At 38.0% G+C, this 13,140-nt stretch overlaps 1 protein-coding gene across 1 annotated transcript; it reads left to right on the top strand.

The window, feature by feature from the left end:
- The first annotated feature begins 227 nt into the window (after window positions 1-227).
- On the top strand, window positions 228-10,283 carry LOC148361784 (SEC14-like protein 1). The gene is made up of 6 exons (XM_088342939.1): window positions 228-242; window positions 973-1,107; window positions 1,213-1,347; window positions 2,917-3,168; window positions 5,380-5,558; window positions 8,093-10,283. The coding sequence occupies exons 1-6, from the start codon at window positions 228-230 to the stop codon at window positions 8,196-8,198; spliced, it is 822 nt and encodes a 273-aa protein (XP_088199065.1). The 3' UTR covers window positions 8,199-10,283.
- The last annotated feature ends 2,857 nt before the right edge of the window (window positions 10,284-13,140 follow it).

The raw sequence follows: 13,140 nt of genomic DNA, 5'->3' as shown, positions 1-13,140 counted from the left end.
AGGGCAAAACAAATAATAATGTTTAAAATTGAATGTGTTATCCGGCTTATTTTAAAAGTTGCGTGAATCCACCTGAACCAAATTCCCATACTACACAAACACAACACTGCCCTCTAGTGCAGGATAAAGCATTTAGTCTGTATTAATTTAAAAAAAAACATAACTTTTGATAGAAATGACTTAGCGCAAGTGTGTCAAACTAATTTTAATTAAAAAAAAAAAATCTCATGGGGGCCGTACTAGTAGGTTAGAGAGAGAGAGAGAGAGAGAGAGAGAGAGAGAGAGAGAGAGAGAGAGAGAGAGAGAGAGAGAGAGAGAGAGAGAGAGAGAGAGAGAGAGAGAGAGAGAGAGAGAGAGAGAGAGAGAGAGAGAGAGAGAGAGAGAGAGAGAGAGAGAGAGAGAGAGAGAGAGAGAGAGAGAGAGAGAGAGAGAGAGAGAGAGAGAGAGAGAGAGAGAGAGAGAGAGAGAGAGAGAGAGAGAGAGAGAGAGAGAGAGAGAGAGAGAGAGAGAGAGATACACACACACATATATATATATATATATATATATATATATATATACATACACTACTACTACTACAGTTGCTTTGTGAGTGGTGCCTGGCTTGGGTAACATCAAGTGGACATAATTTTAAGTGCAGCTCATTTTTTTCTTGCACTCCTCTCAGTGTTGCCTTGCGAGCCAGATTTAAACCCTTGGCATGCCTAAACCTGTTTGACACCTTAAATTTAGAGACTCTCTTCTCTTTCTGAAATACTCCGAAATTTATGGCGGGCCGGGTGCTGATTATTAACGGGCTGTATGTTTGACATTCCTGTTTTACACTCTTACACTTCTAACACACTTAAATTGAGCTATTTTAATCAGATCTGAAAAAAAAGACAAAATTGGATTAAAGAGTGTTTGGGATCTGGTAAAACACAGTGAGCCAATCAATATGTCATCTGAGAAGCACTTGTTTCGTGACTTTAGGTGAGTCCCTTCATTGACGAAAACACCCGCAAGAAGTTCTTAATCTACGCAGGAAACGATTACCAAGGCCCCGGCGGACTAGTGGACTACATAGACAAGGAGATTATCCCTGACTTCCTGGGTAGCGAGTGTATGGTGAGTGGAGAAGAGTTTAAAACAAAAAAAAAAAAAGATTAGATTCTAAGATTGCTTTTACTGACCTATTTTATGGGTGGCTGCATTCAAATGCACTCGCTTTAGTGCGAGGTACCTGAGGGAGGATTGGTCCCGAAATCGTTGTACCGAACAGCAGAGGAGCTGGAAAACGAAGATGTTCGTTTGTGGACCGAGACCATCTACCAAAGCGCCAGTATTTTCAAAGGAGCTCCCCATGAGGTGAGACAGAGTAAAATGTTCTGAAAAAGAGGATGGAAGCAGTGAAACGTCATTAACAAGTAGACATGCCAGTAGCAGTCAACCATGCTTGAGGTGTTTTTTGTGTGTGAAAGATCTGCCATCTAGTGGTTGAAACTTGCAGACTGCACATTTTTATTTACGGCCTAGCCCTAAAACATTATTTTTATGGATTAACAAAACTACTATAATTTGAAATCAATACATCGAACATATACAGTACCAACAATATAAAAGAAAAGCAAATACATAAAAACAGTATACACATATGTATATTAAGATCCCCAAAACTAAATAGCCCACAAAGTGTTTTTTTTTCTTTCTCACCAATATCTTTCTGTACTAAATCCTCTCTCTGTTGTTATATTACCAAATATATTTAAAAAAAGATCATTTCGATTTATGCTAATTAATACAAAACTATTATTCATTAAATCACTAGTAAAATGGTCAACTTTAATTACAATTGTTTCATTTCTTAGTTCAAGAGCAGATAGATGGCTGCCTTAATTTTCAATAAAAATGCACAGTGTTCAAAATTATTTTTTAGCCCTGTGCTACCTGATAAAAATATCCCAATAATGTGTAAGCTTTCACCGGTTCTTGCATTCTTGTTGTATTCCTTTCTTTGTCATTTATTCAACAGGTCATAAGGTTATTTCAATAGTTGTGTCTAGTAGTCATAATGTCCTACCATGGTCAAAGGTTCATAAACATTTTGATATGTTGTCTTTTCGTCTTTTCCCTCATCGATGCTGTACTTCTTAGTCACTTATGCAACAGGCCACACAGCTATTTAATACAGAACCAAAATACACAATTTAATGTAAAAACATCTATCAAATTAGGTATTCTTTGTCACTTATTTAATTGGTTGAATATAAAATAAAACCTCCTTCCTCCTTGACCACAGTCAACAGATTGGCAGTTTTTAGTGCATCATTCCATTCATTAGTTATCTTAAAAACAGAATAAAGTACACAGAAAACAAATCTATAAAATAATTATCATTGACAGTAGCACTCCTTCTTTAAGGGGACAATGTGTATTAGTTAGCGACTCCTAATATTTAAAAAATAAAAATAAATCTTAATTTGGTTAAAAAAAACAATTGATTTAAATAATAAGCAAAAATTCATGATTATCATGTGAATGTGCATTTGTAAGATACTCGAAGATTGCAAAATTAACATGATTTTACATAACATGAGTCCTCACATAATTGTTTGCCATCTTGCTGCTGCGGTCATCTAAAAACACCAAAAAGGTTGAGCAAAAACAAACAAAAAGTAAAATGGTGCTTTTTGGTCACTTATACTCTCTATAGTATGTATCATTTCTAGTGCTTTTTAACACTTGTTTTCAGTTGCATTACATCATACAAAAAACTCTAGTTGTCAAATAATAGATACTTCCCCTTTAAAAGTTTTTTTTTAATTCTATACTTCCAATTACTTTTGTATGTCTGCATTTATATCTAAAATATATTTCCGGTGACATCAACATTCTAAATTAGTTTTCATTGTTCCCTCATGTCCCTTTTTTAAACAGCTTCTGGTTGAGATTATTGACGCCTCCTCGGTCATCACCTGGGACTTTGATGTGTGTAAAGGTGATGTGGTTTTTAACATCTACCACTCGAAGCGTGCCCCACAGCAACCGCGAAAAGATCCACTTGGAACTCATGGAATCACCTCCCCGGGCGGCAACAATGTACAGCTCATAGACAAGTCGTGGACACTGGGGCAAGATTATAGCATGGTAGAGTCCCCTCTAACCTGCAAGGAGGGTGAAAGTGTACAGGTAAGTACAATGGCTCAATAAATCAGTTGATATATTTTCTATTTTTCATTGTTTAAATGATATGCTTCACCAGTGACCAGTGTTGAACGTGTTACCAAAAAAAATGCAGTAATTAGTTACAGTTACCACTTCCTTCATTTAAAATGTAATTCAGTTTCCCCCTAGATTACCAATACCAAAACGTAGCACGTTACTCAAAAAGTAACTACAGTGGAACCTCGGTTCTCGACCATAATCCGTTCCAGAACCCTGTTCGAAACCGATTTGTTCCATCACCGAAAATCGTAAAAGTAATGTAAATCATTTTTAATCCGTTCCAACACCCTGAATGTTTACCATGAACATAAACATGAAGCTAACCCAGGCTAATCGTACGTTCGTGTTAGCGTAATCTTCCACACGAAAGATTACGCTAACATGAACGTGTAAAAATAAAAAAATCTGGTCGTTTACACGTCATTTAGCACCCGGGTCCCCACAACAAGTGGCTAGCGCTTTATTGGAAATGGGGCTCCATTCCAACACCCTGAATGTTTTACGTAAACAAAGCTAACGCAGGCTAATCGAACATTTGCGTTATCGTAATCTTCCGTACGAAAGATTACGCTAACATGAACGTGTAAAAATAAACAAAGGGTAAAGAAAAGAATTATGAATAGGATTTCTTACCTTTGTGGTGCTCAGCAGAAGCCATGCTGTATGTATAGCAAGATCGGAAACTCGCACACCTTCTTCATATTTTGCTATTATTTCTTTCTTAAATGCAATAGTTGTACGCACTTTACTTATTTTTTCACCTGTAGCAACTTTGCTGCTTGCACCGACCTTCTTCTGAGGCATAATTAGGGGCTAAAACACTTGGTACACTTATATTAAAAGCGAAAGCAAAACGAAACACATCCGCACGTGATAACAGTTCTTCACGAGGGGTGGGGGCAATATACACGATCTACACCCGTACGCCGCTCAGCATCGCACCCTAGCGTACCGGCGTTCGAACTCCAATTATTTGACCGAACAGCGAAGCAAGAATTTCTCGAAATTTTTAGTCGAGAACCGATTTGTTCGAACTGAGAGGCGTTCGAAAACTGAGGTTCCACTGTATCTTGTTACGAATTACTGTACAGTATATACTTCTTTAGAATACGACCTCCTAAAACTGCTTTAAAATTAGCCACATGATAAAAGAAATAGAAGAGAAATGTGTACACCAACCAGCGGGAGGAATGAACCCTTCATATTTCTTGACTTGTGCAATCTTGAGAGCTTGTAAACAAACACTTAGTTGAGACACTCCTTATTCATTTTGTCTTTGGGCCTCAAACCACTCAAAGAGCTCCTGTTATCATTTTTGGATAGTGCCCTGCACGTTTTCTTTTTTTTTTTTCCCTCCGGACATGGTGTATTGCAAAAACAATTGAATTTTAATGTTGTGTTTTCAAGGTCGGGAAAAGGTTTTAATTTTGGGTGAAGCGCTTGAAAATGCTTGAAATTATTTCAATGCCTGGCAGTCTGACTCGATAGACCACAATTATAAATGTGTGTAAAAATGGCACCGATGTTGGCTCCAGTCCTCATTGTTGAGTTGTCATGTGAAGTGTTACCGTCACATCCAAGAATTATCAGACAAGTCATGGGAATTCCGGCTCATTTTCTAGAAGCGGCTTCTAAACGGCTACTCAGATTTTTTTTTTTAGGTGATGTACAATTAATAATAATAAAACATTATGCACCCAATTATTTACAAATTAGTACTGTAATATGTTTTGCAGGGATCCTTGAAAAATACATGAAATATTAATTGAAATACACGTAGACACAAAATAAATTTGTAAAATTCAAAACAACTTTAGATTTTTACACACCGAACTGATTTAAAGTCAAACAATAACACAAAATACCTGAAAAGTCAAAACGTATTGGCCTTGAAAGTGCTTGAAAAGTGTTTGAATTTGGCTCTCAAAAAGGTGTATGAACCCTGTAGTATACAGTGATCAGAGGACACAGTAATTCATGATCTGCATTTATTACATTTGCAGAATAACAAAGTAATGCACTATGGAGTAATGACACTTTGGTTACAATTTATTTTTTTAAATAATGCGTTACAGTACCCGTTACTGAGAAAAGTAAATGCTTTCCAGCAAAGCATTTCTTAGTAGTTTATTAATCCCAACACTGCCTGTGACAATCACTTATTATTTTGTTTAGGGCTCCCATATTACACGCTGGCCAGGTTTCTACATCCTCCAGTGGAAGTTCCACAACATGCCAGCCTGCGCGGCCACAAATCTCCCTCGGGTGGATGATGTGCTGGCCACACTGCAAGTCTCTTCACACAAGTGCAAAGTCATGTACTACACAGAGGTGCTGGGCTCTGAGGACTTCAGGTTGGTAACTTAATCCATGAAAGGGTTTTCATTGGAACGATTGAACCTCAATTCTATAGTGATTTCCGTGTTCTGTCCTCCCAACATTGTTCATAAGCCATACAAATAAATATAAAAATGGAGTAACCCCCCCCCCACACACACACACACATTTTTTTAAAATATTCTTTTTCTGTCCAATGCATTATTGTTCTTTCTTTGTCCTTCTTCTGCCGCTTTGTCTTCTTCCTGTGAAGAACGGCTTGCTGTGACGTGCAGAGTTTGTAAGTGGCACAGTGGTCGTCCCTTTCCCTGTAGCACGAGGCCGTCGTCATTCCTGCTTTTTGGCTGCTAACTTCACAGCCCACCGTCGTGGCAGATGGCACTTACAATATCCCTGAGCACAATCTGGCTATTCAGCCTGTTGACTACCACCCTACCTGCATGACTAACAATACTAAAAAACACTGGCATTTTGAAGATTTCAAACAGCTACTCGCTATCAAACCAAAACTCCTCTCACGGAAAGTAATTTAGTTATAAAATTAAGTTAAATTAAAAAGGTAAAATAGTCATCCTTTCGAGTAAAATCGTTCTTGTTACACTGGGAAATATTTTTTTACATTACCGGTTCATTTTAAGGATTATTCTATGGAAACAAGAAAAATTAGAACACATTTTTCTAATCTAGTAAAAGATTTTGCTGGTTTTAATTGTGTTTTATTTCACCACGAAAAAAAAACTTAAAAAAAAAAAAAGATTAAACTTATCGACTAGTAAAATACTTTTTGATCAAAGTTTTACCTGTTTTTACTTATTTCTTACCACAAACAGTGCATCATTGTAAACATTATAGAACTGTTTGAGAAATACTTTTAATTTCATGTAGCAAACTAATCTTATGAACTGCTTTTGTTCTGTTTTTTACATTATCTGAAGTTAATCGAGTTAAGCGATATAATATTCCAAAATGGTGTTTGAAATCTATGTCTATGTTGACCTTCCAAACACTGTTAAACTGTAGACTATTGTATACTTCTTTTTATTGAAATACAATTTCATTCTAATTGAGCTGGCAATTGTAATTTTTTATAATCTACAAAATACAAGCACACATACTAATGCCTGACCCTTGAAGAGGAAATCTGTCCAATTCCAAAAATGACAACATGCGCTTTGTAGCACCACAAAGTAACCTTATAATATGATAGGAAAACTTAGAGGTGGAGATAAACGCGCTGTAATGAATTTGGAACTTTTGTTAGTCTCTTCCGCCATCTCCTGGCTTTAAGTCGTGATTGTAGCCTCAGCCAGTTCATTCATGATGTTCGTGCAAATACATGCATTTCTTAGATGCACTCGAATAAACTGTTCTTTTTTTCTTTTTTGGGGTTTGGGTTGGTGTCAGTTGGGCATTGTAACACAAACCCAATAAAGACGATATTTTACTTTGAACTTTTTAAAGACACCTCAAACGAAGCACCCTAGTCTGAAACCGCTTAGAAATACTCGTCTGGAGTGAGGAGGAAATGTACTTTTTAAAAATTGATTATGAAGACATTTAATATTGACAGTTACTCTGGCTTCGCATGCCTGTGATCGGGTCATTTAGAATTTTGGGGAAAACTGGATTCTCACCCTAACCCGTATATTGACAACATACAAAAGTATCCACTAGCGTGTATTGTGGTATTAAACCGAGGGGGTCACCCCAAAGGATTTAATAACTCTTAAGATGTTATATGGGCCCCCGACTGAATGTTTGCTCGTCATTGGAACATGTCTGAGGTCATGGGTTCATAGGTCCCGTGTGGAGTTTGCATGGTCTCGATCTGTGCCTGCGTAGGTTTCTCCGGGTTTGCCAGGTTTCTGCACAGATTTCTAAAAACATGGAATGGCAGGTTTATTGGAGATTCCAAATTGACTTTAGGTATTAGTGGGTGTATGAATGGTTGTCAGTCTCTGTGAGTCTGCGATCAGCTGGCCCAATGTGCCCCCTGTCAACTGCTCTGAGATGGCTGGGCTGGGCTTCAACACCACCGCGACCTCAGTGAGGAAAAGCGTTGGAGATAATGAATACATGGATTGTTTAAACGCTGAATTTTAAATATTGCTTGTAAAATACAGGTGAAGAAGTATATTGCACCTTTTTGTAGCCATGTTTGAGGGCCTCTTATTTGATAATGCTATCAAACAAACAAAAATTGCATCTTAAACTTCAGCCAACAACCAAACACAGTTGACCTACTTTCTGAAGCAGAGGCATCAGTGGTCATTAGCTGATGTTTAAGAGTTTGTGATGCCATCCTTAGTCAAAAGCATTCTCAAATTGGCAGACTCCACAGATGGCTAAAAACAATTGAATATTGCTACCGAACTCTTTCTACAACCACAAAGACTTTTAGAGGCCTGTAATTTATAATTTTGCTTGAAAATCCCTTGGGTTGACTTCTACTTTAATTGCATTGCACACAACTTATTGATGGGCCCCTCTTACATGTTAGAAGGATCTTAGTTTATTTTCTCTCACAGACTGTTTTTGTTGCTTTTTGCAGAGGTTCGATGACCAGCTTGGAGTCCAGCCACAGTGGTTTCTCTCAACTCAGTGCTGCTACCACTTCATCCAATCAATCCCAGTCTAGCTCGATGATCTCCAGGTAGAGAAAGCACTCGAAGAACCCCCAATGACCCCTTTACTCAGACTTCAACATCATTATTATCTTTGGATGATGACCAGCAGACATCAAGTTTGGAAAAAAAAGACTGAGACTGTGAAATGGTCACATTAAGGGCTGATTTTTGTTTTTGTTTTTTCAGCACAACGGTCATATTTTAGTGTTTGGTGTATTTGCTAAACAACAAATGAAACCAAGCATTTGGAGAATTTCAGTTTGTAGCTCATTCAGTGAGGAAATGTTAAAAGGCTACAAGCTGAACTGTTGCATCTTGGGAGGTTTAACAAAGCAATATTTCCACATCAGAAACGGCATATGTGAATGGACAAAGAGGCATTGTGTCCGCATTTACTTTTACACTCCAAAATTCTGGTGGCAATAATCAGATGATGAATTCCTTGCCTTTTGTGCAATTCTGGAGCAGAATGGAGTAGCTGTTACCTATAAACAAGCAACACCCAATTGTTAAGAGCAGGTGGTAATACCAGCACACCATTTACTTTAACATGTTTCCAATATCTGATCCTCACAAAGTTGCATATGGTTGCCCAAAAATAAGACATGGACATTTGTATGGGCTGCTTTTGCAAACCAACTACTCAGACCTGTTTCCGATAACATTCGTATATTTAAAGAAAATCTTACAGATCTTGATCTTTTTGAATTCTGGAAATGCAAGACAGTTGCCATCTTCTAGTGTCCTCTGATTGCCTCACTCACACATTGAACAGCATACTTGACCAGCATCTCCCTCTTTTGTGCTTGAAGCAATAACATGGGTTTCTACTGTGTGAAATGTTTGTATTTATCATGAAGATGTCATTTGTCGATGGTGATGATTGCTGATTTCAGGGTGATCTTTGTCATTCACAGGCAGGCACAAATGTATACTGAGCCACAATGTGTGTGCGCACATGTTATCATAAATAAGTAACTGGCCCTTTAATTGGGATCAACAAACGATTGCTGGAATTTTGGGTGTTGTGGCGAGGCCATTACATATAAAATATCTGAGGTCATAAGAGTTGAAAATACCTATCATTTGACAGTGTTTAAGTTGAGGGGAACAGTAGTACATGTACAGTTGCACTAGAGATAGTTATATTTAAGGATTGCTCTGGTTTTTTACGTACTTGATAAGGTAGAAAAAGTGGCTTGTTAAAGCAAGCACGTTTCAAATAGTGACTGGGTGTGTGAGTGTGCTGTGTGTAAACCAATAGCCATTTTAAGAGCCATTTGTCAATAAACACCATTTTAGCCTTTGGAATCCATTAAATACTGTGATAGGAAATAACGAATATTGTCAGAAATCATCCAAACAACACTTAAGGAAACTTGGCTTGCATGTTTAAGTACCTGATAGTATTTTGAACTCCAAATGAAAGGTCAATTTATTTTGTGTGAAATATTTGCAATAATGTGAATTGCTATAGCGCCGTCAGATGAGCGCTAAACTTTGGATGTGAAAGAATGAACACTGGAAAGAGCAGTAAAAAAAATACACTCCCTTAAAATGTATGTACTGTACACACTTCCTTGCCCACAACACTCACCCAAGCATGTACCCATCACCTTCTAATTCTTTGAAGAAATATATCTATTTCATTTCATGTGTAGTTGGTTAAATAGGTAAAATCAGATGGAATTAGTCATTTTCCTGTATATTAAAAATGTATTTCTAACAGAGTGGACCTTAGATTTGTACAACTGCCTTGTTGAAAATGAGAATTGAAGCCATGGGCTTGAAGTGTTCTTGCAACCAATATTTTGTTAATGTGTGAATTCAGTGACAATTGAGGTGCCCGTGTGTAGCGACCCTCAATTAAACTGTATCCCGCTTCCCTGATTTACTGTACATAATGTGTGCATTTTCAAAGATATATTGAGGGCTATGAAATGTTTGTCATTACTTTTCCATGTGTTTGTCTGCTTTCTATTCAGGCAATGATGCATATCTCCACTTCTCTTCCTGCAAGATACGATTTGATGTAAAAAGTACTTGTTTGAGTACATGAGGATTTGGCTCCTTCACTTTTTTGTTGTAGAAAACATTAAACTTGAATTATGAGCAGTTGTGTCTGTTTCATTTGCATTGCCCTAGGGGTGTCCCAATACAATGTTTGCATCACATATCAGTCCAATATAAGTCCCCAAACTAAGATTGTTTTCTGTCTTAAAAAAATCAAATATGCAAAAGTGGCTTTCATATGTAGAAGCAGTGCATCCCAGATTCTTCTCTTTTCTATCAGTGCAAGGATAGCGTATGCAGCAGAGCCCTTGTAAAAAACTATAAACGCCTTCCAAGCACTTCTAGTTAACCTTGAGTTGGCTATTGGTTCTCGCTCTCTCTCTCACATACTGGACTGTCTCAGAAAATTAGAATATTGTGATAAAGTTCTTTATTTTCTGTAATGCAATTAAAAAAACAAAAATGTCATACATTCTGGATTCATTACACATCAACTGAACTATTTCAAGCCTTTTATTATTTGAATATTGCTGATTTTGGCTTACAGCTGAAAAAAACTCAAAAATCCTATCTCAAAATATTAGAATACTTCCTCAGACCAAGTAAAAAAAAATAATTTTATAACAGCAAAACTAAATCAAACATTTGAAAATGTCCATTGATGCACTCAGTACTTGGTTGGGAATCCTTTTGCACGGATTACTGCATCAATCCGGCGTGGCATGGAGGCAATCAGCCTGTGGCATTGCTGAGGTGTTATTGATGCCCAGGATGCTTCGATAGCGGCCTTCAGCTCATTTGCATTTGTAGGTCTGGTGTCTTTCATCTTCTTCTTAACTATACCCCACAAATTCTCGATGGGGTTCAGGTCAGGGGAATTAGCAGGCCAATCAAGGACAGTGATGCCATGGTCAGTGCACCAGTTACTGGTGGTTTTGGCACTGTGGGCAGGTGCCAGATCATGCTGGAAAATGAAATACTCATCTCCATAGAGCTTTTCAGCAGATGGAAGCATGTAGTGCTCTAAAATCTCTTGGTACACAGTTGCATTTACTCTGGACTTGATGAAACACAGTGGACCAACACCAGCAGCTGACATGGCTCCCCAAACCATTGCTGACTGTGGGAACTTCACACTGGATTTCAAGCAACTTGGATTTTGCTCTTCTCCAGCCTTTCTCCAGACTCTGGCGCCTTGACTTCCAAATGAAATGCAAAACTTGCTTTCGTCTGAAAAGAGGACTTTGGACCACTCTGCAACTGTCCAGTGCTTCTTCTCCATAGCCCAAGTCAGACGCTTCTTCCGTTGTCTTGAGTTCAGAAGTGGCTTGACCATGGGAATACGGCTATTGTAGCCCATTTCCCAGACACGTCTGTGAACTGTGGCTTTTGATACCTGGACTCCAGCTTCAGCCCACTGTCTTTGAAGCGCCCTCAAATTCTGGAAGCGGCTCTTCTTCACAATTTTGTTAAGGCTGCGGTCATCTCTCTTGGTTGTGCAGCGTTTCCGGCCACATTTTTCCCTTCCAACAGACTTTTTGTGGATATGCTTTGAAACTGCACTCTGTGAACAGCCTGCTCTTTGAGAAATTTCTTTTTGTGTCTTACCCTCCTGATGGAGGGTATCAATGATGGTCCTCTGGACAGCAGTCAGATCAGCAGTGATTTAGTTTACTGAACCAAGCTGAGTGTTTTTAAGGCTCAGGAAACCCTCGCAAGGTGTTTCGAGTTAATTAGATGATTCAGGTGATTAGTTGAATAGCCTACTTGTATACTTTTTCATGATATTCTAATATTTTGAGATAGGATTTTTGAGTTTTCTTAAGCTGTAAGCCAAATTCAGCAATATTAAAATAATAAAAGGCTTGAAATAGTTCAGTTGATGTGTAATGAATCCAGAATGTATGACATTTTTGTTTTTTTAATTGCATTACAGAAAATAAAGAACTTTACCACAATATTCTAATTTTCTGAGACAGTCCAGTAGTAGATTTAGCCATGCTGTATTCACTAGCAAGATCGGAAATTCGTACACCTCTTTCATATTTAGCTATTATGTCTTTCTTAAAGGCAATAGTTGGACGAACAACTTGTCTTTTTTCACCTGTCCTGCTTGCACCGACCTTCTTTGGAGGCATAATTAGGGGCTAAAACACCCGTACGCCGCTCAACATCGCACCGGCGTTCGAACTGCGATTTATATATATATATATATATATATATATATATATATATGTAACGGGTGTAATAATAACTTTTATTTTATTGAAATTCCTGCTAAAATATGTGTATAGTTTTTGGTAAATGTCCTGCAATGCTGAGTCCAACAGTGCCATCTGCTGGTATGGGGTGGGGTTTGGTTTTGGCTTCTAACATGTGACCAGGAGGCGGGGTTTGTTGTCAGTTTTACCAGAGTACTACAAAGAGATCAAAGAGATCAAACCCAGCAGAAAAAGCTAATGTTGTGACTCATCCATTTGCAGTCCAGCATGAATGTGGATCTTTGGTGGGACACGTACACCGCGGTTACATTGGTGCCGTGACCCGTGACTTCATTCAAACTCTCCGAACCGAGGACTGTCCTACCTGCCACATCGTTTCATGAAGTCATCAGCTCACAGTATTTAAAATTGCTATACAGTGACGTGTTACTCAGGCTACTGATTTATTTTTGATTTTGACTCATTTACATATTCGAAACATGTTTAATCAGAGCACGAGTGACATTTCTGAGGGTGTAGCTGATCAGATGAAAAATATTATTCAGGAGATAGGACATAAATTGGCTGATAGCATATTCTCAAATATTCAATCACATAATATAGTAGCTCCTAACGCTGCTGCCACACAAGATGTAGCAAACAGATTGAGTCAGGTGGTTACGCAGAGAAAGGTTAAGGAACCGCCGTCATTTATTGGGGATGGCTCAGACTCAATAACAATACATGAGTGGGAAGAT

Source organism: Urocampus carinirostris, chromosome 8 (genome assembly GCF_059441175.1).
Source record: "Urocampus carinirostris isolate Australia breed hairy pipefish chromosome 8, RoL_Ucar_1.0, whole genome shotgun sequence".
NCBI lineage: Eukaryota > Metazoa > Chordata > Actinopteri > Syngnathiformes > Syngnathidae > Urocampus > Urocampus carinirostris.
The sequence above is the reverse complement of the archived record's forward strand: the minus strand, read 5'-3'. Positions and strand labels throughout refer to the sequence as shown.